The 24,761-nt window shown below is 57.3% G+C and overlaps 2 protein-coding genes across 3 annotated transcripts in view; one reads left to right on the plus strand and one right to left on the minus strand.

Moving 5' to 3' along the window:
• WHRN (whirlin) overlaps positions 1–24,761 on the minus strand; it is a 231,093-nt gene that overhangs the window by 125,515 nt on the left and 80,817 nt on the right. The gene's annotated exons all lie outside the window — the stretch shown is intronic.
• On the plus strand, positions 563–24,067 carry STXBP1 (syntaxin binding protein 1). 2 transcript variants are annotated; one of them, XM_069873093.1, is made up of 20 exons: positions 563–638; positions 13,023–13,072; positions 13,241–13,322; positions 14,482–14,558; positions 14,776–14,854; positions 15,178–15,281; positions 16,098–16,246; positions 16,629–16,713; positions 16,912–17,042; positions 17,550–17,657; positions 17,774–17,834; positions 18,557–18,622; positions 18,799–18,879; positions 18,986–19,124; positions 19,335–19,444; positions 19,609–19,710; positions 20,844–20,929; positions 21,264–21,418; positions 22,578–22,701; positions 23,813–24,067. In XM_069873093.1, the coding sequence occupies exons 1-19, from the start codon at positions 602–604 to the stop codon at positions 22,685–22,687; spliced, it is 1,812 nt and encodes a 603-aa protein (XP_069729194.1). In that variant the 5' UTR covers positions 563–601; the 3' UTR covers positions 22,688–22,701; positions 23,813–24,067. The 2 variants fall into 2 exon arrangements, with proteins under 2 accessions (XP_069729194.1, XP_069729195.1); XM_069873094.1 differs by lacking the exon at positions 22,578–22,701 and having other exon boundaries at positions 564–638.

Below are 24,761 nucleotides of genomic sequence, written 5' to 3' on the forward strand. Positions count from 1 at the left end.
TGGCTGCCAGGGGGTGATGCTGTTTTTGGGGAGGGGGGTGATGCTGGCTGCAAGGGGGCGATGGTTTATGCGGGGGGGGATGATGCTGGCTGCCAGGGGGCAATGCTGTTTTTTTTTTGGGGGGGGGTGATGCTGGCTGCCAGGGGGCGATGCTGGTTTTTTTTGGGGGGGGGGTGATGCTGGCTGCCAGGGGGCGATGCTGGTTTTTGGGGGGGGGGATGATGCTGGCTGCCAGGGGGCAATGCTGTTTTTTTTTTTGGGGGGGGGTGATGCTGGCTGCCGGGGGGCGATGCTGTTTTGGGGGGGGGGGTGATGCTGGCTGCCGGGGGGGGCTGTCTCGCTGGGCGGGCGCTGCGCTGCGGCTCGGGGCGGTGCGGGGCGGTGCTCAGTGACTCTCGTCCCGCCCCCCCCTCCTCTCTGCCCCCCCCCTCCCCTCCCCCAGCCCCGCCCAGCCCCGCCGCTGCGCCCCCCCCCCCACCCCCAGCTCCGCATCCCTGCGCTCCGCCCGCCTCCCGCAGGCTCTGCCGGTGCTGGGTGCGGGTGTCCCCCTCCCCTACCCCGCCACATTCCGTGTCCCCAACCTCCCCCCCGGCACGGCGACATGGCCCCCATCGGACTCAAGGCTGTGGTGGGAGAGAGTAAGAGCACCCCGCGTTTTTGGGGGGGGGGGAGGGGGCTAAAAATTAGGGGGTTGAAACTGATGGGGGGGGGTTGTAAAACGGAATTGGCGAGGGTAAAGCTGATGGGGGGGGACAGGACTGAATTGGGGGGGAAAGCTAATTTGGGGGGGGGGGTTAAACGGATTGTTTGGGGCGAGTAGAACTGTTTCCGGGGGGGTAAAATTGATTTTTTTTGGGGGGGGGGAGGAAACTGCTCCCCTTTTCCTGCGGGGGGGGGGGGGATGCTGCGGATGCGCCATAGGGATCCTCAGGGCAGCATCAGCACGGGGGGGGATGCGGACCCCGGGGGGCTTGGAGGTGGGGCGGGGGGGTCAGGGTTTGCCGTCTCCTTCTGCTTTCTTTTTTTCTTTCTTTTGGGGAGGGTCTTATTAATCCATTCATTTATTTATTTTCGGGGACGTCGAGGCTGTTGGGATTTGTCTGCAGTGCTGGGGAGGGGGGCGGTGGGAAAAAAACAATATGGGGGGGGTTAAAGAGAGAAAGGAGAAGCATTTGAGTGCCTCCCCCCCCCCACCCCGTTTCCCAGGCTCTTTCTCCTCGCCCCATAAAGCATCATCACCCTCCCCACCAAATCCATCGGGGGGGCTGGGGCTGGGGGGAGGTGTCTGGCAGTTTGGGGGGCACAGGGATGTCTGGCTCCCCCTCCCTCGGCTTTGCCTGCAAGAAATGCCGCTTTTGGAGGGCTGGGGGGGATGTTTAATTTTATTTTACACACCCCGGCCCCCCTCCCGGGTCATTTTGACGCCCTTTTTTTTTGGGGTCGCGCTATTTTGGGCGTTGGGGAGGGAAGGGAGCAGCCCCGGGTTTGCTTCCTCCTTCCCGGCTGCTGCGAGCTGATATTGTCACCGTTTGTAGAGCGAAATTACAGGGGGGTAGAGGGGTTATTTCTCCTTCCCCCCTTAGCAAAAATTAAAGCGAAAAACTCCGCATTAATAAAAAAAAACAAAAAAAAAAAAACAGAACCAAATCCGGAGCAGAAGCGGCAGGAACCGGTGGAAACTTCCCCCGGGCTCCCCGCAGCCATGAAAAGCCTTTTTCGTCCCTCCCCCATCCTCTTGCATGATTTATTTCCGTGGCATCGTGGCCAGCTAGGGCTGGTATTTTTTTTTATTATTTTTATTTTATTTTGGGGGATTTAGGGGAGCGTCGGTGTGTAATTCTGGGGGGGGGGGGGGGGGTTAAGGGGGTGAGGTTGCCCCGGGGGGGCTGGCTCCTCAGGCGCTGGGTTGTGCAGCCAAACCCTCCCCACGCAGCTGCAGATGGTGCGGCCGGGGCTGGTGGTGTGATCGGTGGGTGGTGATGGAGAACGGGATGGGGGGGGGATCCCCCTGGATTGATGTCCCTTGCTTTGTCACTTGCCTTGGGGATTAGGGGGGGCTGCACCATCCTTGGAGGGGGATTGCACCTTCTTGGGGGGCTGCACCTTCTTGGGGGGCTGCACCGTCCTGGGGTGGGATTGCACCTTCTTGGGGAGCTGCACCGTCCTTGGAGGGGGATTGCACCTTCTTGGGGGGCTGCACCATCCCTGGAGGGGGATTGCACCTTCTTGGGGGTCTGCACCGTCCTGGAGGGGGATTGCACCTTCTTGGGGACCTGCACCTTCTTGGGGGGCTGCGCCATCCTTGGAGGGGGATTGCACCGTTCTAGGGGAGCTGCACCATCCCTGGAGGGGGATTGCACCTTCTTGGGGGGCTGCACCGTCCTTGGAGGGGGATTGCACCTTCTTGGGGGTCTGCACCGTCCTGGGGTGGGATTGCACCGTCCTGGGGTGGGATTGCACCGTCCTGGGGGGCTGCACCGTTCTGGGGGTTTCTGCACCTTCTCAGGGTGCTGCACCATCCTTAAGGGGGGCTATACCTTCTTGGGGAGCTGCACCATCCTGGGGCTTGCTGCACTGCCCCTGGGGGTGCTGCACTATGCTTAGGGGTGCTGCACCTTTCTTGGGGAGCTGCACCTTTCCTGAGGGGCTGCACCACCCTGGGGGACTGCACTGGGGAGGTTAGAGCCCAGGAAAGAGAAAAGGCAGGGAGATGCCCCACGTCTCTGCTGCAGGATTGTCTTTGGGAAGGGGGGGATGTTTGCGCTTGTGCTTCGCTGGGGTTTCTTTTTTTTGGTCCCCTTGCCTGAGCAGGAGGCAGGGGAGAGGGACTGGACCTGCTGCCCCCACTCCAGGCAGGGCCCCATCCAGTGCCCTTGCTAAAGAGGGGACAGAGCCCAGCACCCTTGCGTGTCCCTTGTTTTCATTCATTGTCTGCACTGGAAAAGGCTGGGAGAGAGCACACACACAGAGACACACAGGTTCATAAAAATCTGGCTCAATCCTTTCCTTCAGGCTTTAGGACCAAACTGCTTTGTTTTTCCTTGAAAAATACGGTTTCAGACTGAAAATGGGAGCTGGGCATGAGAGCTAGTGCAGGGCTATCACGGGAGCGTGGGTGTCTGAAAGGAGAGAGCAGGGTTTGTGCAGGCAAAATGCTGCAGAGGAGTGGGGGACGGGGACCTCGGAGCCTGCGGGGTCCAGCCCTCTCCTCCCACCAGGTTGCTCCTCAGGCTCCCACGAGAAGGTCCTGGTCTTGGTGGATGGGTTTCTGCCTTGAGGTGCTGTTTTCAGCCGGAGCTGCTCCCCCAGAGTCAGGGAGCCCAGACCCCCCCCCTCCCTGGGCATCAATGCGGCTGAGCACAACATTTCCCCCGCTCTCCCTCGCTGCGCCAGCCTGCTCTCCGGCAGGGATTCCCTGAAGATCCAACTGGAGGAGAAGATGCTTGCTAATAAGGAGCAGGAGGTCCATGGCCAAGCCCTGGGGCTGACCTCAGGGCAGTGTATCTGCTGGGAAGGAGGATGGAAGGAAGGAAGGATGCTGCCGCGTTGCCATGGCTCGCTCCGCCAGCTTCCCCCCCACCTCCAGAGCTGCATTCTGCCCTGGCTTCCCTCCAGACCCGGATTATTCTTCTGACCAGCTGGTGCCATAACAAGGTGGATTTTGGAGGCCCCTGGAGAGTGGGAGGGAGGACAAGGTTGGACGAGTGAGATAGACAAAACCAGATTGTCGCCCCCCAGAGCTGTGGGGTGCGTACTGGGGGGGGCTGTCCCGCAGCTCCCCGAAGCATCCAGCAGCCATGGCTGTGTCCCACCAGGACTCACTTTTATCTCACCAGGGTTGGAGCTGAGTGTGCTTGGCCCCGGAGGTGATGCCTGTGGACCAGGTCTTCTTGGTGTGCCTTCTCTTCCCTCTGCAGCCACCTTCCAGGGAGCCCTACTGGAGAACCAGTCACTTTGCTCTGGTGCTGGTTAGAGAAATCTCACCCAAGCGTGGGAGCTGGTCCCACCTTTGAGGACACCCATCCCCAGATCTTCATCTAACCCCACAACCACGTTGACGTCCCTCCCATCCTCTTTTGCCCCAGGGCCTCCTTGGATCTTCTCAGGCAGACTGCTCTGAGCTTCCCCTGCCCAGCAGTCCTGCAACACCCTGCAGAGGAGAGGAGGAGGAGGCTGGGTTTACTTCATTGAACCATCTTACAAGGCGAGGTGGGCCATGCTGCAGGGGTGACCACCACGGTGGGCTGGTGCAAGACACGTAGCTGGAGCATATGGAGGTGATACCCATGCTGGATCTGAAAACCTCTGGGCCACTTCAGCCCGCAAGAGGAGAGAGACCTCTCCGAGGGCTTTCTTTCGCTTGCGTTGCTGTCACGGACAGATGGGAGAAGCACAGCAGCCCCAGGACAAGAGAGCATCCTACTCTCTTCTAGAGGCAGTAAGAAAACACCTTTCCTCCAGGACACCAGCTGATCCTCCCACAGAGCATCTTTGCCCATCCAGCCTCCCACAGAGTGGCTTATGCCTGAGCCACACTGAGGAGCCCCATGGTTCAATCCTGCTTGGCTGAGGTCTGCTGGACCCTCAGCACCCACGTGCAGCACTCACCGCCCTACCGTGTCACCCCGTGTCCCCATCTGTACCTCTTGAGGGTCCACCCTTGCCTGGCCCACACCGGGATGTGATGACTCAGGGACCAAGGGACATGTGAGCTGCACATGCTGTGCTGCACCTCCAGGACTGGGAGGAGGCGTGGGCAGGGCTGCGGGCCAGCTGCCAGCCCCGGGGCACAGACGGGGCCCCAGGGACCTGCTGCCGGGTTGCTGGTGTGTGACTTGCCCAGGCTGCTTGGGACACCTCAGTGTTCCTACCACCCCTTGGCTGAGGGCACAGGGAGACTCTGGGGGCCACGTGCTGCCCATTGAGGATGTTCAGAGCTCATCTCTGGGCCCAGGGCGTGAGGCTTGGACCAGGTCCCTGCCAAGCAGAGGAGGAATAGGAAGCAGCAAAGGGTCAGTGGGAATTCTAGAATCATGTAGTGGTTTGGATTGCAAAGGAACTTAAAGCCCATCCAGTCCTTCCCCCCTGCCATGGGCAGGGACACCTCCCACTGGATCAGGGGCTCCCAGCCCCATCCAACCTGGCCTTGAACCCCTCCAGGGATGGGGCAGCCACCAGTGCTCTGGGCAACCTGGGCCAGGACCTCCCCACCCTTACAGCAAAACATTTCTTCCCAGAGCTGCATCCTCCTCCGTGCTCAGGGGCAGAGCCGTGATCGCAGTGTGCTGGTGAAGTGTCTGGGTGAGGAGGAGAGCGTCTCTGCACCCTGTCACCCATAGGTAGGAGCAGACCCTGGAGGCAGTCGGTTCCAGGCCATCGTCTTGTTCCCTTCCTCCAGGGAGCCCCAAAGGTGGTGCGGTGCTGCCTGCCTGACGGCCAGGAACAGGCGCTTGGCAAAGCTTCTGCTGGAGCCCTTAGTGTTTGCCCACTTGGGATCCTGTCACCAGGATCTGTCTCATCTCCAGCATTGTCTCCAAGATGGAAAAGCTTGAAAGGAATTTATGCAACGTTCAAGGCTCACCATCACGCATGTTGCAGAGCAGCTTCAGTCTCCAAACTGTGGTCTACACCAGTGGCTGAGAAATACTTGTGTGTTCGTGGCCATGGAAGGTTACCAAGAATGACAAACCTCGCTTTGGCAGGTCCACATCCACCCACCGGTGTCCGCATATACAGGAAGGTTGAAAAAGCCACCAATGTGGAGGACTTTCCCTCTTAAAAAAGAAGAAAAGTAAGGTTGAGGTCTAATTCCCCTGCACCCCTTGGGGAAGAATGTCCCAGGAGAGATTCCTTCCCTCTTCCTGCAAAATCAACACATTTAAAAAGAGAATCATTGTCACATGGCTTTTAGTTGCATGCTGAGAAGCAGGTGCTGCGCCCGCCAACTCAGGAAGGAACTTGACTCGTGTTTTGGAGAGCATGAAAGTAGATTAGGATGAAGGTGCATTAGTTTGTGGGCTTCCCCATAGCCCAGGTACGCACACAAACACACACGTGTGCTATAGGGGCATTTATGATGCCCATCAGGTGGTTTGAAATGGTGCCACTAAGGGAGTAGCAGAGACCACCTGGAGTTGGACCAGCTCAGCCACTGATCAGCTGCCCTCCAGCCTGTCCTTGGTGTCCATGTGGGCCTGAATTCCCACCAAGCCAAGCCCGAAGAGCCCCAGTTTCTTAGTGTTTTGCCTCCCTCTTGGTTAAAAGCAAGAAGAACCAGCTCAGAAAGTCACAGCTGCACATGTAGGAGAGTGTCACCTTCACTCTGGGATGCTGTGACACCCCGTGCATGCTGAACTGCTGCAAGGAAAGCACTTGGCCTCTCCTGTCACTGAAGCACTGCCAACTTCGGCTGCACCAACAGCACTTCCAGCATCTCTGCTGGGCCTGGAAACACCTGGTGGAAGAGGACAATCATTAGTGAAAGATGATGCCTCCAAAAGGGACCTGATGTGGTCTGTGGCCCATTGATGCCTTCAAAAAGGACCTGGCGTGGTCTGTTGAGCAGAGCGTCTCTGCTCAACTCCCAGATCCTTATGCAGACCTGAGGAAGCTCCCAGGACTGATCCCGCAGTGAAAATGCTTGTGAAGATGGCAATTAGTGAGAGCAGTTCTTGGGTGTGATCATACCTTTCATTTCCCTTTATTTACTTTTGGGTGTTTATTCCATTTCTAAAGAGTTGAGACCTCCAGGTCTCCATCCTCTCCTCTCTGGGCTACACAGGTTTCCTGTGCCTTTGGCTGGCAGGTATAAATATGCACATCCTTCGTGAGAGCAGTGCAAATAGGAAAAGGAGGAATTAATCACAGGTTACTATGATTACTGTGACTAATCCTTGAAGCCAGAGCCCCAGCAGCAAAGCAGCGCTGCGCAGTTCCCCTGAGTAGCACAAATACTGCTCGGTGTGGCTTTGACACGTGGCATGTTCCACCAGCGGGCGTGAGGGAGACGTGCAGTGCCTTTCTGGATGTGAAACTATCAAAGCTGACCTCTTTCAGGGTTGGGGAGGAAAGGATGGAGCTGAACGTGGGCAATTCTGCCCATGCTGGACTTAAGGCAGCTGGACTGTACCTGGGTTGCACCACTAGGAGGTTCCTATGTGAGGAACGTGTCATCCAGAAAGGCTGAGGTCTTCCAGGTGGGCATCGGAAATAATCCAGTGAGAAAAATAAGTGTTTAGGACATGGACTGCTGGAGGGGTGTTGTTAGAGACTTGCTTGGTTCATGGACACAACGGTCTCCAGACTCAAATCATCCTTGAGATGGCTCTATAGCCTCACTGAAGGACATCAACTAGGTTTTGCCTCCTGTAAATGAAGTTATTTTTGATGTCCTGAGTGGGGTTGATGGCCTCCCTGCCCCCCTTGGTCCTGTTTTTTGGGGGTCTGCTTGGAGATGGTACACTGGCACCTTGCGATCCCTGACTGAGGATGTTCGGAGGTAGATATGTGCTTCACGACAGTCAAGCGTGGTTGTATCTGTGTAACATTCACACTGTCTTAAGCAATTAGTTAATGAACCAGCAAAAAAGCAGTTGCCCAGCCAACCCACAGCCAAACATGTTCGTCTTGGAGATGTGGTGTGACAGTTTCTTAAGAGAAGTGGGTCTTGAGCAAACCTCACTGTGAATTTCTGTGATCTGCCTCTACAGAACTGCTCTGGGATTTTAGATTCCAAAACAGAGGACGCATGAGGAGAGTGAAAAGACTGAACCCTGCCTGTGATGGGGAAGAGCCCACAGTTAGGACCACTTGTCTCCTGCAGGACTTTGAGCAGTTCCTGCAGCCTGTAGCCCATCTATAAGGCAACTCCGTCTTCCTATACCACATCAGGCCAAGGTGTGTAGTTTGTGAGGTCCTGGGATGTGGCACTGAAGGAGCGTTCCTGAGCAGCAGGAGTTTGGCCTCCTGAACTGTTCCAGCCTTTGCTGCTGGCGCAGGCCAGGCTTGGTCAGTGCCAGAGCAGAAACATCCCCAGGCTGCAGCATCCCTCACCCAGCCTGGTGCTCCAGGGTGGGATGGTGGTCAGGACAACATTTCACAGCTTCCACCAACCAGTGGATGTCAGGGCTGCTCAGTAGGTTTCAGACTTTTTTTTTGGAGAGGACAGTGGGCTTGGGGCATCCCAGAATGAGTCCATCTCAGCACAGGCTGTGTGGGTACTAGTGATGACGGGGTTGATCCCTCTTTCCCTAGAAGCAGTTGGAGACGTGAGGCTGGTTGTTGTTGCCATGAGCAAGGGAGGCAAGGCAGGCCTGGAGAAAGGCTGCCTGGCCAGATTGGTATAAATGACATGGGCTAAGCCTCTGGGAGTGACAGGTGGGCTCAAGTCCTACTAGGCCACCATGTCACTGGGTTCTGGCCCTGTATGAAAATGGTGCAGCGGGTTATTTCATGCCACGTGTTCCCCCAAGAATGAACGTAACTGTGGATGGTGGGCTGGGGGAGGTGGCTGTGATCAGGTATGTCATCTGCATGATTGTAGTCCTAGGACCATATTACTCAAGAGCGTTGGAAGTCCTCCATTCTCAGATGAGATGTACTTTCTTGACCATAGGCACTGATGTTGTGTCTGCGCTGGGGGATAAGTCCAGAGCTGCCTGTAATGTCTGTCCCCGGTAGAAATTGTAATTAAAATTCTTCCAGCCTGAAGGAGACAGATGCAGTGTGGTAGGTCCAGCCAAGCCAAGTGTTGAAGGCACTGGATGAGATATGCATATGCATGTTTTTCCCCTGAAGCCTGGTTTATCTCCAAGATGAAAAGCTTGACTCTGAGCGTCACTGACTGACATTGCTGGCCAAACCATTTGGGGACATGGCTGGCAGCATCTGACCTGCTAACATGTGAATGGGAGGCAGCCAGGATTGACTTGAGGACTTTGGGGAATGGAGGAGATGCTGTTTCTCCCTCTTGCTGATCCTAGAACTTCTCCTGAGTGAAGAATTGGCTCTAGGATGCCCTCCCTGGCATTGCTCATCCTGGATAGCTTGTGTGTGGTGCCATCCCTACTCCTGGTTAGGTGTGCCCTTGCCAGAGGGGATGCTTAGAAATTGCTGTGCTCTTAGGACAGGTCTAGGTATCTTCTCAGCTCTGGCCTTGGCCAAGCACCCCATGCCTTGTCCATTCCCACATGCTCACCTCCCGCTGGCAGCCCCAACGCCGTGGTGAGCAGTGCCTGAGGAGCTCCTCCACCGGTGGGATGCTGGCTAGGAAAGGCGGTACATTGGGCTGAGATGCGGATGGTGTCACTCACAACTGGTATGACCCACCAAGAGGTGTCACACTGCTGGTACCAGAGCAGCAAACATAAGCTACTTGTTCAGAGATAACTGGAGACCTCCTCGCTCCTCAGTGGGGTGTGGGCAGTGATCACCTCCTGCCCAGCTGCCCATCCGTAGCAACACAGACAGCATCCACACCCTGCTCCGTTGCCGGTAACCACGTTAGCCAAAACAGCCTGGGGAGAAGCTGTACCCTTGTACATCTGCACCTTTTCACCTCAAAATTCATATTCCTCCTTTCTGTGCCAGGCCTGGCCTCACCCAGAAATGAGTGTTGCCCTCTTGTTCCACCCAAGAGCTAACAGATCACTCTTCCATAACCTGAGGGCATAACGGCTCCTGCAAGGACACCCAGGAGGTGCAGGTCAAGGCCACATCACCTCCAGATGTGACGCTGTAATCTCAGGCTTTTACTCAGGTTTGGTTTGTTGTTCAGCCTGGAGAAGAGAAGGCTCCGAGGAGACCTCAGAGCAGCTTCCAGTGGTGATTGGGTCTCCAGGAAAGCTGGAGAGGAACTTTCTACAAGGGCCTGGAGTGATAGGACGGGGTGGAATGGCTTCAAACTGGAGCGGGGAAGATTTAGACTAGACATTAGGAAGAATTTCTTCGTTATGAGGATGAGGAGGCCCTGGCCCAGGCTGCCCAGAGCAGGGGTGGCTGCCCCATCCCTGGAGGTGTTCAAGGCCAGGTTGGATGGGGCTTGGATCCAGTGGGAGGTGTCCCTGCCCATGGCAGTGGTGGAACTGGATGGGCTTTGAGGTCCCTTCCAATCCAAACCATTCTGTGATTCTGTGATTTGTGCCCTCCTGTGCTTTGTCAGAGCCCTGGGGCCTCTTTCCTGACCCTGCCTGGTCTGGCTCTGGCAGCTGGTGGAAGAGGAGCCCTTTGGAGCCAGATCTGACCCATGGTGAAGGCAGGAGAGGACATGGGCTTAGGGAAGGGCTGGGTCCAGGGCAGGCTAGGAGCAGGGCTGGGCCCTGGTGCTGATGGGACCCACTTCTGGCCAGGAGATGGACGCCCTAAACCCACAAAGCTCGGAGCAGTCACCCTCAGAGGTGTCCAGTTTCGGCTCCGGGAGTCCCATCTTGGTGCCAGGATCAGGTCTGGGTGACGTGAGAGCACTTTTGGCACTGGGAGGTGCACGGCTGGGCAGATGCTCCCCCATTGCACTCATCCAGCTCAACCCTGCACGTGCAAAGAGAGGGAAGGAGTTCCTGCAAAGCCAGATGCTAAAGACAAAAGGTGCACTGCAGGAACCAGGACAAGCTCAGGGCTGGCTGAGCTCTTTGGGGAGCCCTTTCCAGGCTCCCCTGCCCTGGGTCCCCATTTCCCCTTTGTCACAGCAAGCAGAGGGTGCTGGGAGCACCGCGCCAGCCGAGCGGTGGGAGCACTGACAGCACCTTCCTCTGGGCCTCAGGATGCTGGTTCCCAGCCCTCCTTCCTTCCTTGCCCTCCCAGCCCTGGAGCCAAGCGATATTTTCATCGGAGGGGCAGCATTTCTTTCTGGCTGCCCCTTTCTGGCTGGTGTCATCACCCAGCACGTGATGCACCAGCACAGACCCCGTGCTTTGCTTCCCCGTTGTTGTTAGTTGTTGGTGTGGGAGGGAGGGCGCGTGCGTGCTGCCTTGTAAACAGCGCTGTAATTCCTGGATCCTTGCTCTGGGGATGAAGCCAAACGTGAGTAATGAAAGGAGGAGGATGCCAGCGCGTCCCTCCTTCCCAGCCCTGCTCTTGCACCAGGGAGCAGGACCCAGGGACACGCAGGCAGCCCTCGCTGCTGGCTTCTGCCTGCAACAGAGAGCAAGTCTTGGTTCACTTTTTTGCTGCGTGGGTGACCTGGATTCGACCGTTTCTTCCTGAGATCCAGTCTAAACCTCTCCTCTTTTCGTGTAAAACTGTTACCCCTTGTCCTGTTGCTACAGCCCCTGCTAAAAACCTTTTCCCCATCTTTATCAGCCCCTATTAAGTGTTGAAAGGCCACAATAAGGCCTCTGCGGAGTCGTCTTTTCAAGCTGAACAACCCCAGCTCCCCATGGTCCTTCACAAGATCCACAATAGCAGGAAGGAGTTGCAGTCACCCACAGTACAAATTCTCCCCTGCAGCTGAGCTGCAGAAAATTCTTCTGGCCGCAGAGCTCCAGGGCTAGGAGTGTCCAGGGCAGCACCCAGTGATACAGGTGCCGGCAGCACCCGGCTCGGATGCTCACAGGTTGCAGACACAACCCCAGCTGTACCCTCCAGCCCCTCTCCACGTCCCAGCGATGCCCTGCGGCTCCCTTGCTGATGGAGGGGCTCAGGGATGTGACCAAGGGCAGGCAGGAGCAGCAGTTCATGGCCAGCGTCCTCTGGGCTCCCCTGAGGCAGATGACCTTGGGGAGGAGATGGATGTGCGGTGGTAGGAATGGCTGCCTCCAAGTTTTACAGCAGCATGGACAGCCCAGTGATGCTCACAGGCTCCTGGTTTATTCCTGCTGGCACCCATCCCAAAGCTGGGTGATACCCTCACCTCCACCTTTTCTAATGTAGAAACGTTTCTTAACTGGGTTTTAATTGGACATTTCCATCCCTGTCCCTGGAACCAGAGGGCTGGAGAAAACCCTCCAGGGGGAGAGGATGTGGTGTAGCTGCTCACGGACGCAGACCCTTTCACCTGGGCTTGGCCAGGCAGTTCTCCAGCATCTCCCTGCTCTGCAAGGGGTGATGGTTCATACATCAGGGCCAAAAGGGGACCTTCAGGGGCTTGGGGGCACCTCAGAGCTCCCAACATAGATGTTTAGGTTGAACACACCTGGCAAGTACATGTTCTGGCAAAACTTGAAACCCCCTTCCTGCAACCCATCCCCAAAAGGTGACATCCCCATCCCACTGCCAGGGTCACCTCCTCATGTGGCTTTAACCTGAACCCCATGGTGAGCAGCCCTGCAGGCTGGCCCGGGGCAGAAGTGGGGTGTCAGTGCCCTGGAATATGGGCAGGGGGTATCCCCAGCCTTGAGGGGTCCCTGAGGCCTAGAGGGACCTCTGGGTGCTGCTGTCCTGGCTGGTTGCATAAGAGCAGTGGCTGCGGGAGATGAAATGAGATTGCAGGGGATTACAAGGAACAGGCTCAGGCCGCTTGATTCTTGTTTCTAAAAGGAGCTCTTAAGCTGCTGTTGTTTTTCCTGCACTTCGGATTAGGGTTGAGACACATGGGGTGGACCCCAGACTTCCCAGAGGGACCCCCCAGCCCTCTCCCAGCCCGCAGCTTCCCACCAGTGTGGGCTTCATCTGTTAGTGCCACACATGGGAGAGAAACACATGGATGGGGTTTTGGTGCCCCTGGCACAGCCGCTGCTGCTGCCAGTGCGCCCTGGGGGGCTCCAGGGGGCACTTGGGGCTCTCCAGGGGGCACTTGGGGTGCTCCAGGCGGGAAATTTGAGTGCTACAGGGGGGACTTGAGTGCTCCAAGTGGGATTTGGGGTGCTCCCTGGAGAGGGAGGACTTGGGGTGCTCCAGAGGAGGTTTGGGTACTCCAAGGGGGGTTTAGGGTGCTCCAGGGAGGACTTGGGGTGCTACAGAGGAGATTTGGGGAGCTCCAGGGGAGGCTTAGGGTGCACCGGGGGGGAAATTTGAGCGCTCTAGGAGGGACAGGGGTGCTCTATGGGGGATTGGGGTGCTCACTCTTCCTTGAACTCCTTCTTTTGCAGAGATTATGCACGATGTGATCCGGAAAGTGAAGAAGAAGGGAGAATGGAAGGTGAGTACCAAAACCTAGAGGGGTCAGGAGAGGAGGAGGAGGGTGGGGAGGAGAAACAGGGAAGGGGAGGGGCAGAGAGCCCAAAGGTGGGGAAGGGGTGGGGAAGGGGAGGGGAAGGGCAGTTCCCTGGCTGCCCGCGGTGCCCCAGCTCACAGCCCCTCTCCCCAGGTGCTGGTGGTGGACCAGCTCAGCATGCGCATGCTCTCCTCCTGCTGCAAGATGACCGACATCATGACAGAGGGCATCACAAGTGAGTACCATGTCCCAGCCACCTCTCACAAGCCTCATTGTAGGAAGGGCAAAACCTCCCTCTGCATCAGGGGACCCGCAAAGGCATCTGCAGGATAGCACGAGCCAATTGAGGTGGTGCTACAGCCCCCAGCCAGCCCCATCTCAATTTGGATGGAATCCTGCTGCCTCCCATCACTCATGGATGGCTCTCTTGGCGCCAGGCTGATGTTTCACAGCCTCCTTCCTTGGCTGCTGAGGCCAGAGGAGCCCGAATACCTTTTGTCTTGGCAGTATCTCAGTTCAAGGAGGAGACCAGGTGTTATTTTATGTCAGCCCTATAAATAGTTCCCTGCAGCACTCTGAAAACAGAAGGGAACCCCAAGCTGAGTATCAGGAGGTGTTTGGGGCAGCAAGGGTACCCCCCGAGCCCGGGTACTGCCAAAGCATCACCCCAAGGTGGTCCCCTCCGGCAGAGGGATGGGAGAGTCCCTCCTCCTCCTTTCATTACTCACATTTGGCTTTGTCTCCAGAGCAGGGATCCAGGCAACAGCAGCACAGGAGCACACAGACAATAGAATCATAGAATCACTAGGTTGCAGAAGACCTTTGAGGTCGTCAAGCCGAACTGTACCTGTCCACTACTAAATTATATCCCGAAGCACCTCATCTGCGTCTTTTAGTACTTCCAGGGATGGGGACTCCGCCACCTGGTCCTGAGAGCTCTTTTAGTGAAGTTTTTCCTAATGTCCAAACTGAACCTGCCTTGGTGCAGCTTGAGGCCGTTCCCTCTTGTCCTATCCCCTATCATATGAGCGAAGAGGCCAACACCCACGTCTCTGCAGCATCTTCCAGGCAGTTGTAGACAGTGATAAGGTCTCCCTTCAGCCTCCTTTTCTCCAGGCTAAGTAACCCCGAGTTCCTCAGCTGCTCCTCATAAGACTTGTTCTCCAGCCCCTTCACCAGCTTCATTGCTCTTCTAACACATCCTCTGCCCCTCTGGGACCTCGCGAGGCACTGTGTGTGGAGCCCCCTCAGGGCAGGGGCGAGTGGCTGGGGTGTTTTGGACAAGGAAGGGTTGGTAGGGCTGCTCCGGTGCTGCCGTGGGATATCCAACAGCCCCACGTAGCCAAGTGCCCTTGCCTGCACCCATCCCACAATCCCTGTTTTACCCCCACCAGTCGTGGAAGACATCAACAAGCGCCGGGAGCCGCTGCCCAGCCTGGAGGCCGTCTATCTCATCACGCCCTCCGAGAAGGTGAGTACATGGGGGCACGGCATTTGTCTGGGGGGGCAGGCAGAGGGGTGCCTATCCTGGGATGGCATCTTGGCTCCAACGAGGCCAGCAATGCCACCAGGGCGGTGGAGCAGGGTGCAGAGCTTCCCCCGTGCGAGGAGGGCGGACCCTGGCTGACCCTGCTGAGATGCCCACAGTGCCACTCTGGCCAGCCCAGCTCATCCCTTCTCTCTTGCAGTCCATCCACTCCCTTATCAATGACTTCAAGGATCCCCCCACCTCCAAATACAGAGCTGCGCATGTCTTCTTCACTGACTGTGAGTACCTGGGGGTCCACATTCCCACCCCATTGCCCAGGAACCCCAGACCCCCAGCTCCATGTTGACACCTCCCAGGCAGGAGAGGAAGAGAAAGAGCAAACCGTGGGGTGGCAGGCCCCATCCTGCCCATGGTGTTGGGTGGCTGCAAGTGTAAACGGGTGTTTTCCATAATCTGCTCCCAAAGGGGTGGCTGTATCCCTGCTCCAAGAAAGAAACAGAGGGGAGGGAAAGTCCCTGTCACTAAAACACTTGCAAGCAAGCACCTGCAGGGATGGAGGGATGCTGGGATGCTGAGCAGTTTCCTCCTCCTCCCCTTGCAGCCTGCCCTGATGCCCTCTTCAACGAGCTGGTGAAATCCCGCGCTGCCAAGGTCATCAAAACCCTGACAGAGATCAACATTGCCTTCCTTCCCTCCGAGTCCCAGGTGAGGCTGGGATGGGGGCCGGGGTGGTCCAGGGGCCGGGGCAGCTGTGGGATGCTCTAGGTCCTTCTCCAACTCATCAGAGTTTGTGTAACAGCCTCACACCCTTCTCCTGCAGCCGGCCCCTCGCCTCCCGCTCTGCTCTTCCTCCCTGTCTTGTTGGATTACGTCTCAGGGCTGATCTGCCGTGGGGGATTTAGTGGGTGCTGTGCCTTGGCCCTCTGCCGGCAGCCGCATCGGCCAGCTCTGTGCCCCCTAGCACAGCCCCTGGGCCAAGTGAGCTGGCCCACCCCTGTCTGCCCCTGCTCAGGACATGGGGACAGGGAGGGACAGAGGGCACCGGATCCGCTTAGTGCCATTAACCCTTCATGCCGCAGCATTCCCAGGGAGAAAAACATGTGGGAAAGGTACTCTTGGCATCCCCCCCCACAGCCAAATTGGCTTCTGGTCTTTGCTCATGGCATGGCCAGGGAATGGTGTGTCCCCACTTGTCCCCTGGTCCCTGGTTCCCTGCCTGGGAGCAGGTGACTGTTGTGGGCAGAGGGTCACCTGCCTCCTCTGCTCACCCTGGGTAGGTACCACAGTGCAGAGCTGGAGCTGGGGAAGGCATCAGCGTCCAGAGCTGGAAGCCAAAAGCCCAAGAGATGCCCTGACATCACTGAGCTCTGGCTGCTCGGTGCCAGGCTTGGCTGGGGACCTTTGTCTGGGGTTGAAGCTGGTTTCCTAACCTACCAGGGTGTCCTGCATGGCTGCTGTCCTCCAAACATCCCCCACAGTGGGATCATCCGCCTCTAACCTCCCTCCTGTTGCACCTCCCAGGTTTACTCCCTGGATTCGGCTGATTCCTTCCAAAGCTTTTACAGCCCCCACAAGGCCCAGATGAAGAACCCGATCCTGGAGCGCCTGGCGGAGCAGATCGCCACGCTGTGCGCCACGCTGAAGGAGTACCCGGCTGTGCGGTACAGAGGGTAAGGGCAGCGTGGTCGGCACCCCCAGGGACCTGCCCTCTCCTCTAGCAGCGCGGCAGAGCGGGAGCGCTGCTGAGCACCGGGCACGGATGCCGTGTTTGGTGCTAGTGAGAGCGTGGGGATGAAGGAGATGGTGGGGTGTGGCACCCATGCTGACATCCATGCTCGGTGTAAAAACAGGCTCAGGCTTAAAGATGCTTGGATAGTGGTGGGGCCTGGGATCCTAAAATCCAAGTGGCACCAAGGCAAAGCAGAGCATCCCAAGGAGAGGTGGCGATGGGCAACAAAACCTGCTCAGGTCCTCCCTCGGCCATAAGCCGAGGACATTGCACAGGGAAACCAGCTGCCCCGGGAAGCTGACCTCTCCTCCTGCCTCCCCCAGGGATTACAAGGACAATGCCATGCTGGCGCAGCTCATCCAGGACAAGCTGGACGCCTACAAGGCTGATGACCCCACCATGGGTGAGGTGAGCAGGGACAGTGCTGGCAGCCGTGGGGGAGGATGCTCAAGTGATGCTTCCCTCCTGAAGTCCCACTTGAGCTCTGCCACCTGGCAGTCGCAGACCCCAAGCGGGGATCCCGAAACAGCCCTGGCTTCCCCTGACCGCCTGTGGGGCTGGAGGAGCCCCTGGCTCCACTGCTGATGGCTCCCTCTGGCTCTGCAGGGTCCGGACAAGGCTCGTTCCCAGCTCCTCATCCTGGACCGTGGCTTTGACCCTGCTTCCCCGGTGCTGCACGAGCTGACCTTCCAGGCAATGAGCTATGACCTGCTGCCCATCGAGAACGATGTCTACAAGTGAGTGCAGTGCTGCCATCTCCATGACCTCCATGGGTCCTCATGGGCTACCCAAGTCCAGCCCTCGAGCAGAAGGTAGAAGCTCAGCTGTGAATTCTGAACCTCAGCATCCCTCCATGCATAACAGGTCATGGCTGGGACAAATCGTTCCTGCCTGCAGCCTGGGATACATTTGTCCCTGCCCATGGCAGGGGGTTGGAACTGATGATCTTTAAGGTCCCTTCCAACGCAAACCATTCCATGATTCTATGATTCTGTGGGCAGGATTGATGCAAAAAGGGCTTTTCTCACCTTCCACCCTTGCCCCTTCCCAGCATTTAGCCGTTGAAGGGGTACCAGATGGCAAGACATAAAACCAAGTTGAAATAACTTCACACTGCTGGTGGCAGAGCCAAGAAAAGCCCCTGTGACCCCCCATCTCCTCCCACCTCCCTAGAGCCCAGGTTGCAAGGGGACCACGTGCCTCCAGCCCCATCCCTGCTGTGACATTCCCTGCTCTCTTCCCAGGTATGAGACGAGTGGCATCGGCGAAGCCCGGATTAAAGAGGTTCTCCTGGATGAGGATGATGATCTGTGGGTCACTTTGCGCCACAAACACATCGCCGAGGTGTCCCAGTGAGTGTCCCTGCAGGCTGTTTGCCAGCTGGGTGGGATGACAGCTCGGCATTGCCACCCACCCTGCTGCTAGGGGCCCCTCCCCACTGATGGCTGCACCCTCCTCCTCTCCCCAGGGAGGTGACCCGGTCCCTGAAGGAGTTTTCTTCAAGCAAGAGGATGAACACAGGCGATAAGGTGACCCGACTGCATCCAAGCAGGGAATGGGCATATGTGGACTTGTCCACGGGCTGGCACGTGGTGGGAGTCTCCTTGGGACACATGATGGGGACTTCTGCAAAGGGCCAAAGGTGCCCAGGTCCCTGATGGAGGCAGATTTCAAGGCCAGATTGGATGTGGCCTTGAGCAGCCTGGTCCAGTGGGAGGTGTCCCTGCTCGTGGCAGGGGTTTGGAACTGAACTGGGCTTTGAGGTCCCTTCCAACCCAAACTGTTCTAGGATTGTATGAGATGACTGTGGGGTGCTGCCCCTGTGCCTGGGTGTGGGGAAACGGAACCTTGGGAGAGCAGTGTGCCATGGAGGTTGGTTTGCTCCCAGCACCTCCTGAAGTGCCTCTGTCCCTGACTGGTTCCCATCCCAAAAACCTGAGTTGGTGCCAGTGAGGGGACCCTGGTGGAAACAGGATGTGAAAGAAGTTAAAAGCATCATCTCAGCTTCAGCCAAGTGCACAGTGGTCCCAGAGGAAGGTCCTGTGGGGATTTCTCACCCTGGCAGAGTTGCAGACCCCCTCCGTGCCCCTCAGCCACAGCTGAGGAGACCTGGCAATGCCATGCAGGTGTCACCAAACCCCCAACTCATGTGGAGACAGAAGCTCTTAGCAGGATCATCCCTGCCCTCCTCATGGTCCCAGCCCAGCCTAAAGTCCCCAAGGGTGAATGACCATGTCCTCTTCCCTCGCAGACCACCATGAGAGACCTGTCCCAGATGCTGAAGAAGATGCCGCAGTACCAGAAGGAGCTCAGCAAGGTACGAGAAGGGGGGAAAGGGTTTGTGCAGAGTGGCTGGCTCTGAGCCCAACTGGGGAGCAGGTGGTGGCAGCTCTTCCCGAAGTGTCCCTGGCCATGGGCAGGGACGTGGTGGCACGGGAACCCTCAATTCCTGCCAGCACTGCAAGAGTGACTGCACCGCTCATGTCTCCCCAGTACTCAACCCACCTGCACCTTGCTGAGGACTGCATGAAGCACTACCAGGGCACGGTGGACAAGCTCTGCAGAGTCGAGCAGGTACTGGCTTCCCCAGCCCCACATCTAGGGCACACATGGGGCTGGCGGCTCCTTCGCAGCACCAAGCCGTGGGTTGAGGGGTGATGAGCGTGTGCGTTCTCTGCAGGACTTGGCCATGGGCACTGATGCTGAAGGAGAGAAGATCAAGGACCCCATGAGGGCCATTGTCCCCATCCTACTGGATGGGAACGTCAGCACCTATGACAAGATCCGTATCATCTTGCTCTACATCTTCCTGAAGAATGGTGAGGAGGACACCTGTGCAGGGGTGGGCAAGACATGCAGGCAGCTCCAGGTGGCAGACAGCTCAGGGTTTGGCCAGGATAAACCAGATGGAAAAGCTTAGCCCTGTCTCCCCAGCCACCACCAAATTGGGTGTCCTGAGGTGACAAAGAGCTGTGTCCCCAACGGTCGGCATTTCTCAGGTGGCCACCATGTCTCCATTGCATTTTCAGGTATTACCGAGGAGAACCTGAATAAGCTGATCCAGCACGCTCAGATCCCGGCAGAGGACAGCGAGATCATCACCAACATGGCCCACCTCGGGGTGCCCATCATCACAGACGTGAGTGTCCACCTCCTCCTTAGGAGGACCAGGGCTCCCATGGACCATAGCAGATGTGGGAACCGCATGTTCCCTGAGATGCCCCCAGCACCCCTCCGGGCTGGCCCCACTCCCACCGCTGGATCTTCCCTGTCTCAGGGTGTCCCTGTGCTCTTTCTGCCCAGTCCACGCTGCGCCGCCGGAGCAAGCCGGAGCGGAAGGAGCGGATCAGTGAGCAGACCTACCAGCTCTCCCGATGGACCCCTGTAGTTAAGGACATCATGGAGGTAAGCCAGCAGGGACAGGGACGAGGGACAGAGCAGGGACCTCAGCACTGCCTGGGATGGGTGCTTCCAGCTCAAGTTCTTTCACCTCTCCCCATCGTGTGCCCTCCAGGGTGCTTGCTGCTTGCAATTGCAACAAGGTTGAGATGTTCTGGGAGGTTCTTCTGGCCTCTTTGTGCATGCCAAGCCCAGGTGGGATGTGCAGCCTCAGCCAGGCTTGCTCAGCATCCTCACAATCCAAAACCCACTAGCAAACTGGTTGCTCTTTGAGCTGCACAGGCATGGCTGAGTGGCCCCATCACAGCATTCCCCATGTCCCAGCCAAGCCAGGGGGTGAGCCCGCCGTTCACCTGTGTGGGTACCTGCGGGAGCCACCCCGTGAGCTCCACACTCGGGTAGCACCGAGCAGCGCTGAGAAGTGATTCTCTCCAGGCACTGCCTTCCTCCCAACCAGCTACTTCCAGGCCACCCCCTGAACTGAAGCAGCTTCCTAGGTTTTGCCCAGAGCCAGAGGTATCCCAGGCACCCTGATCTGGACATTTTCCACCTTCTCAGACAGACAGATAGATCCTGGAGCCACATTTTGGGGAGAGGGGCATCCCTGCAGCTTAGTGCTACCAGTGCTCCATGGCACTGCTGACAAGCAGAGCCCCAGCTCCTCGATTTCTGAAAGGAGACACCAGCTCTTGTCTCCTCTACCATGCAAACCCTCCCAAGGTGGCTTTGGCACCCCTAAAGCTCAGCCCCAGGACCAGAGAGAACTGCACAGGCCAGTGACATCTCACCAGCCAATCACAGAGGGTGTTAACCCCCTCCACTGAGGACACAAGAGCAGGTCCCTTACCCCAGGAGGGATCACGGTTGTGCAGCCTCCAGTTCAGCTCCTGCCCTGAGCTTCCTAGAAGAAGTCTCTGCCTTGTCCCCCACCACAAACACCCCCAAGCACAGGGCAAGCCTCACCCCCTACCCATTACTGCAGCCCCCCTGCACAGCACAAGTTAGGCTATGCAAATATATGCAAATGAATCCAGAGCCAGTTGGGCCACTCCTGGGCTCAGCCCTGCAGAGGGGGTGCTTGGGCTGGGGACTCTGCCTTGGCTCCTCACTGACCCTGGTGTGGGGTTCTCTGCCCACAGGATGCCATCGATGACAAGCTGGACACCAAGCACTACCCGTACATCTCCACCCGCTCCTCTGCCTCCTTCAGCACCACTGCCGTCAGGTGGGGCCCTTCTTCCCCACCCTCCTCCTATCCCTCGGCACACGCATCCCTGGCAGCATCCATCCTGCACCTGCCCGGAGGGGCCGTATCCATCAGCAGCCGAGAGCTGCTCTGCTGTCACTCAGGCATCCTCTGCCTCAGTTTCCCTACCGTGGCAAGCAGCGCTCATGGTTGGAAAGCTGGATTTTAGCAGCGATTTGGAAGCTAATTAATTTGTGATAATATAATAGTTAAGATGTGGTAAGATTACTGTGAAGATCGTAGTTAAGATGTGGATTCAATGTGTAGTTCATTGCTTCCTGCCCGTCTTTCATCCCTCCCCTTCTCTCTTCAGTGCCCGCTACGGCCACTGGCACAAGAACAAGGCCCCTGGTGAGTACCGAAGTGGCCCCCGCCTCATCATCTTCATCCTGGGCGGTGTCAGCATGAACGAGATGCGCTGCGCCTACGAGGTGACGCAAGCCAGTGGCAAGTGGGAAGTGCTAATAGGTGAGTGGGAGCCTGGGGCTGGACTGTGCGCCCCTCGCGCTGGCTGCTCATCCCATGCTCCCTCCGCCATCCCGCAGAGTCACAGTTCCAGGTGATTGCAGCAGCAGGAGCTCTGTGGAAAGGTCTTCTTCTGCTGTCTGGTGTCACCGCTGTGTCCTCATTCCCCAGGGACAGAATATGTCCCTCCACCCATGCCTGGATTTGCTCCCATTTTTCCTCTCCCCGGCTGGTTTTGATCAAACAGGGCTGGGTAAAAGGGAAGGGGGTTTTGCAGCTTGATTTGGTCGTGTTGCACAGTCATCCTCAGGGTTGTTACAGGGAGAATAAACGAAGAAGTGTGCAACATCGCACACCAACCACGATGTGCACTGTGCGTGCAACAGGAGAGCCATTTTCCTGTTACAAATGTGCTGCCTGTCCTGTTGCACACACATCAGGACGCTCACTGCGTGCTGAGTCTCAGCACTCCGATTGTCCTCTCGATGGAGCACCAGGTGTGGAGGACAATGTAGAAGCCCTGCTAGATGTTAGCAAGGAGCTTTTACGTCCCCTAAAACTCCTCCTGGGGAAGCACAGCTGGATACACACCTTGTAGGGTAGGGTCAGAAAACCCCTTTCCATCTCATCTGGTCCCTGGATTCTTGCCTGGGGCACCTGGTCAAGCATCTTGCAGGCATCTCATCTTAGATTAGACATGAAGAAACTCTTCACTACGAGGGTGAGGAGGCCCTGGCCCAGATTGCCTAGGGAAGTGGTGGCTGCCCCATCCCTGGAGGTGTTCGTGGCCAGGTTGGATGGGGCTTGGAGCAACCTGATCCAGTGGGAGGTGGCCCTGCCCATGGCAGGGCTGGGACTGGATGGGCTTTAAGGTCCCTTCCAACCCAAACCATTCTATGACTATGCCGTGCTCCTTGTATTCCTGGGAGAGGAGCAGTCCCCTCCATCATCTCCCACAGCCCTTGGCTGTGACCCCCCTCCACTGGACCCACCACCAGCTCCATCCTGCCTCTCGCCCATCTCATCCCGTGTCTCTCCGGGGACCATTCCCTGCATGCGCCTACAATGCTCCGGGTGGCAACCGCGTCCTTCCTCACTCTGAAAAATGGTGGGGGAGAGAGAGTTTTGGCGCAGCCGTCAGCCCCGCTCTGTTCTCCCACAGGTTCTACTCACATTCTCACTCCCACCAAATTTCTCATGGACCTGAGGCACCCCGACTTCAGGGACTCTACTAGGGTATCATTTGAGGATCAGGCTCCAGCAATGGAGTGAGCCAAAGAAACCAAGTAAAGGCAGCTCACTAACGAAAAAGAAACTCTTCCTCCCCGAAGGGTTTTCTTTGATTCTTCCATTCCTCCTTTTTTAATTATTGTTTTGGGTTTCGTTTCCGTTTGGTTCTCTGATAAGAAAATGCTTGCAGTTCCTCTTACCAGGTGAAAAAGCATCCAGCGCCGCTCCATCATCCCTCTGCCATGTCTCTCGGCTGGACCTGGCCGGCTCCTTCATGCCATGAGTTCCCCCTCGCCGGGGTCGGAGGGGCGGTTGGTTGGGGTCCTGCTGGCCTGGCAGAGGCGCCCAGCGCGGGGCTGGGGCACAGAGCACCCCGAGGTGCTGCCCACGGCGGGCGGCTGGAGCAGGGCTGGGGGTGCAGTGCCCGGGGAGAGCGGGCAGCAGCGGGCACGCAGGATGGAGCCTCTCTCCTCCCCAGTGATGAAAGGCTGAGTGCTGCCGTGAGCCCTTCAGCTCCAGGGCTGAAATCCTGAGTCACTGGGAAGTTTCCCAGAGCAGTGGTGGCTGCCCCATCCCTGGAGGTGTTCAAGGCCAGGTTGGATGGGGCTTGGAGCAACCAGATCCAGTGGGAAGCATCCCTGCTTATGTCAGGGGGTTGGAACTGCTTTGCGGTTCCTTCCAACCCAAACCGTTCAGTGATGGGAAAGCTCAGGTTTGCTCTTGCAGTGTTTTCTTCCTCTTCTCCCACCTGTTCCCTCCCAACTGCTGCTTTGACCAAAGGGTGGTCAGTGCAAAGAGCCTGGGGGGGACCTCCAGAAGGTCCTTCCCTGCCAGGCTGCTGCCCACCATGTGCACCCTGTGGGCTTTCTGGGTCCAGGAGCCGCCCCACCGTCCACAATCCCAGTGCACAGGCACTTCTTGTCCCTCCCCGCCGCATCCTGCCCAGCTCCATACATCTTCATTTCTTGTTTTCTGTTCCTTTCCTGTTATCCTCACCCCACAATCCCCATGGATGGACATTTTCTTGCAAGCATTTGGGCACTTGGGGCCGTTGCCACCAGGTAAAGCCTCGCTGGGGGGACTGGGGACAGCGGGGCTGGCGACCGGGATGCAACAAGGGATCCCAAAGCCATCACTGATGCCTGCTCCCTTCCTCTGCCCCTGCAGGGTCCACGCACATCCTCACCCCACAGAAACTGCTGGACACGCTGAAGAAACTCAATAAAACAGAGGAAGAAAGCAGCAGTTAAAAGGAAACGCCACCACTGACTCGATGCCGAATTCACCTTCCCCACCGGGTGCCCGGCCCGGGGTGCGATCCTGCACCCGACCCAGCTTTCTCTCTTGTTCTTGTGTTGAGTCCCTCTCCTTTCCCGCTGCCTTCCCCATCTCATTTTATCCACAGGGAGGGGACAACAGCCCCCGCAAATGTATTGAAGCCCGATGCATTGTGTTTAAAAGAGGAAAACATAAAAAAATCTCTATATTTGTAGCTGCAGCACTTGGAAGCAGCCAGGAGCTCCCTGCTGAGTAACCCATCTGCCCATTGCTAGTGAATGATGGTGACAAAAAACAACAGCAAAACCCCTTTTTCTGCAAGTTGTGCTCCTCGCTGGGGTCCTGTGCAGGCAGAAGGATGGACAGACAGACGCCCCATCATCACTCCAGCTGGGGGCTCCCCATCGCCTGCTCCTTCCCTTTGGGGGGCGGTGGGTGCTCCCACCAGATGTGCACACCAACATCTGGCACGGGGATTGGGGGGGAGTGGAGGGCTGCATCCGGAATGCTTCACGCTGCTGCGGTTTCCATGTGAAAAGGGACCAAAGTGGTCAAAACCTGGAGCTGGGGTCTGTTCGCTCACATGGCTGCTCTCCCCTGCTGCAGTCCAGCCTCCCCCTCTCCAGGTATTCCTTAAAATGCATATAAATATATATATATGTATAAAAAAAATACAAATTCAATTTATACATATATAAATATTTATTTCCAGCCATCCCCACGGAAGCTCAGCCCCCCACCCAGCTCCACTCGTGTTGTCCCATGGTGAAGCGTTTCTGAGCGTGCCGTCGCCCTGAGACCCCCCCTGCCCCAACCCCTTTCTGGACTCTGTGTATAT

Source organism: Phaenicophaeus curvirostris, chromosome 20 (assembly GCF_032191515.1).
Source record: "Phaenicophaeus curvirostris isolate KB17595 chromosome 20, BPBGC_Pcur_1.0, whole genome shotgun sequence".
Lineage (NCBI taxonomy): Eukaryota > Metazoa > Chordata > Aves > Cuculiformes > Cuculidae > Phaenicophaeus > Phaenicophaeus curvirostris.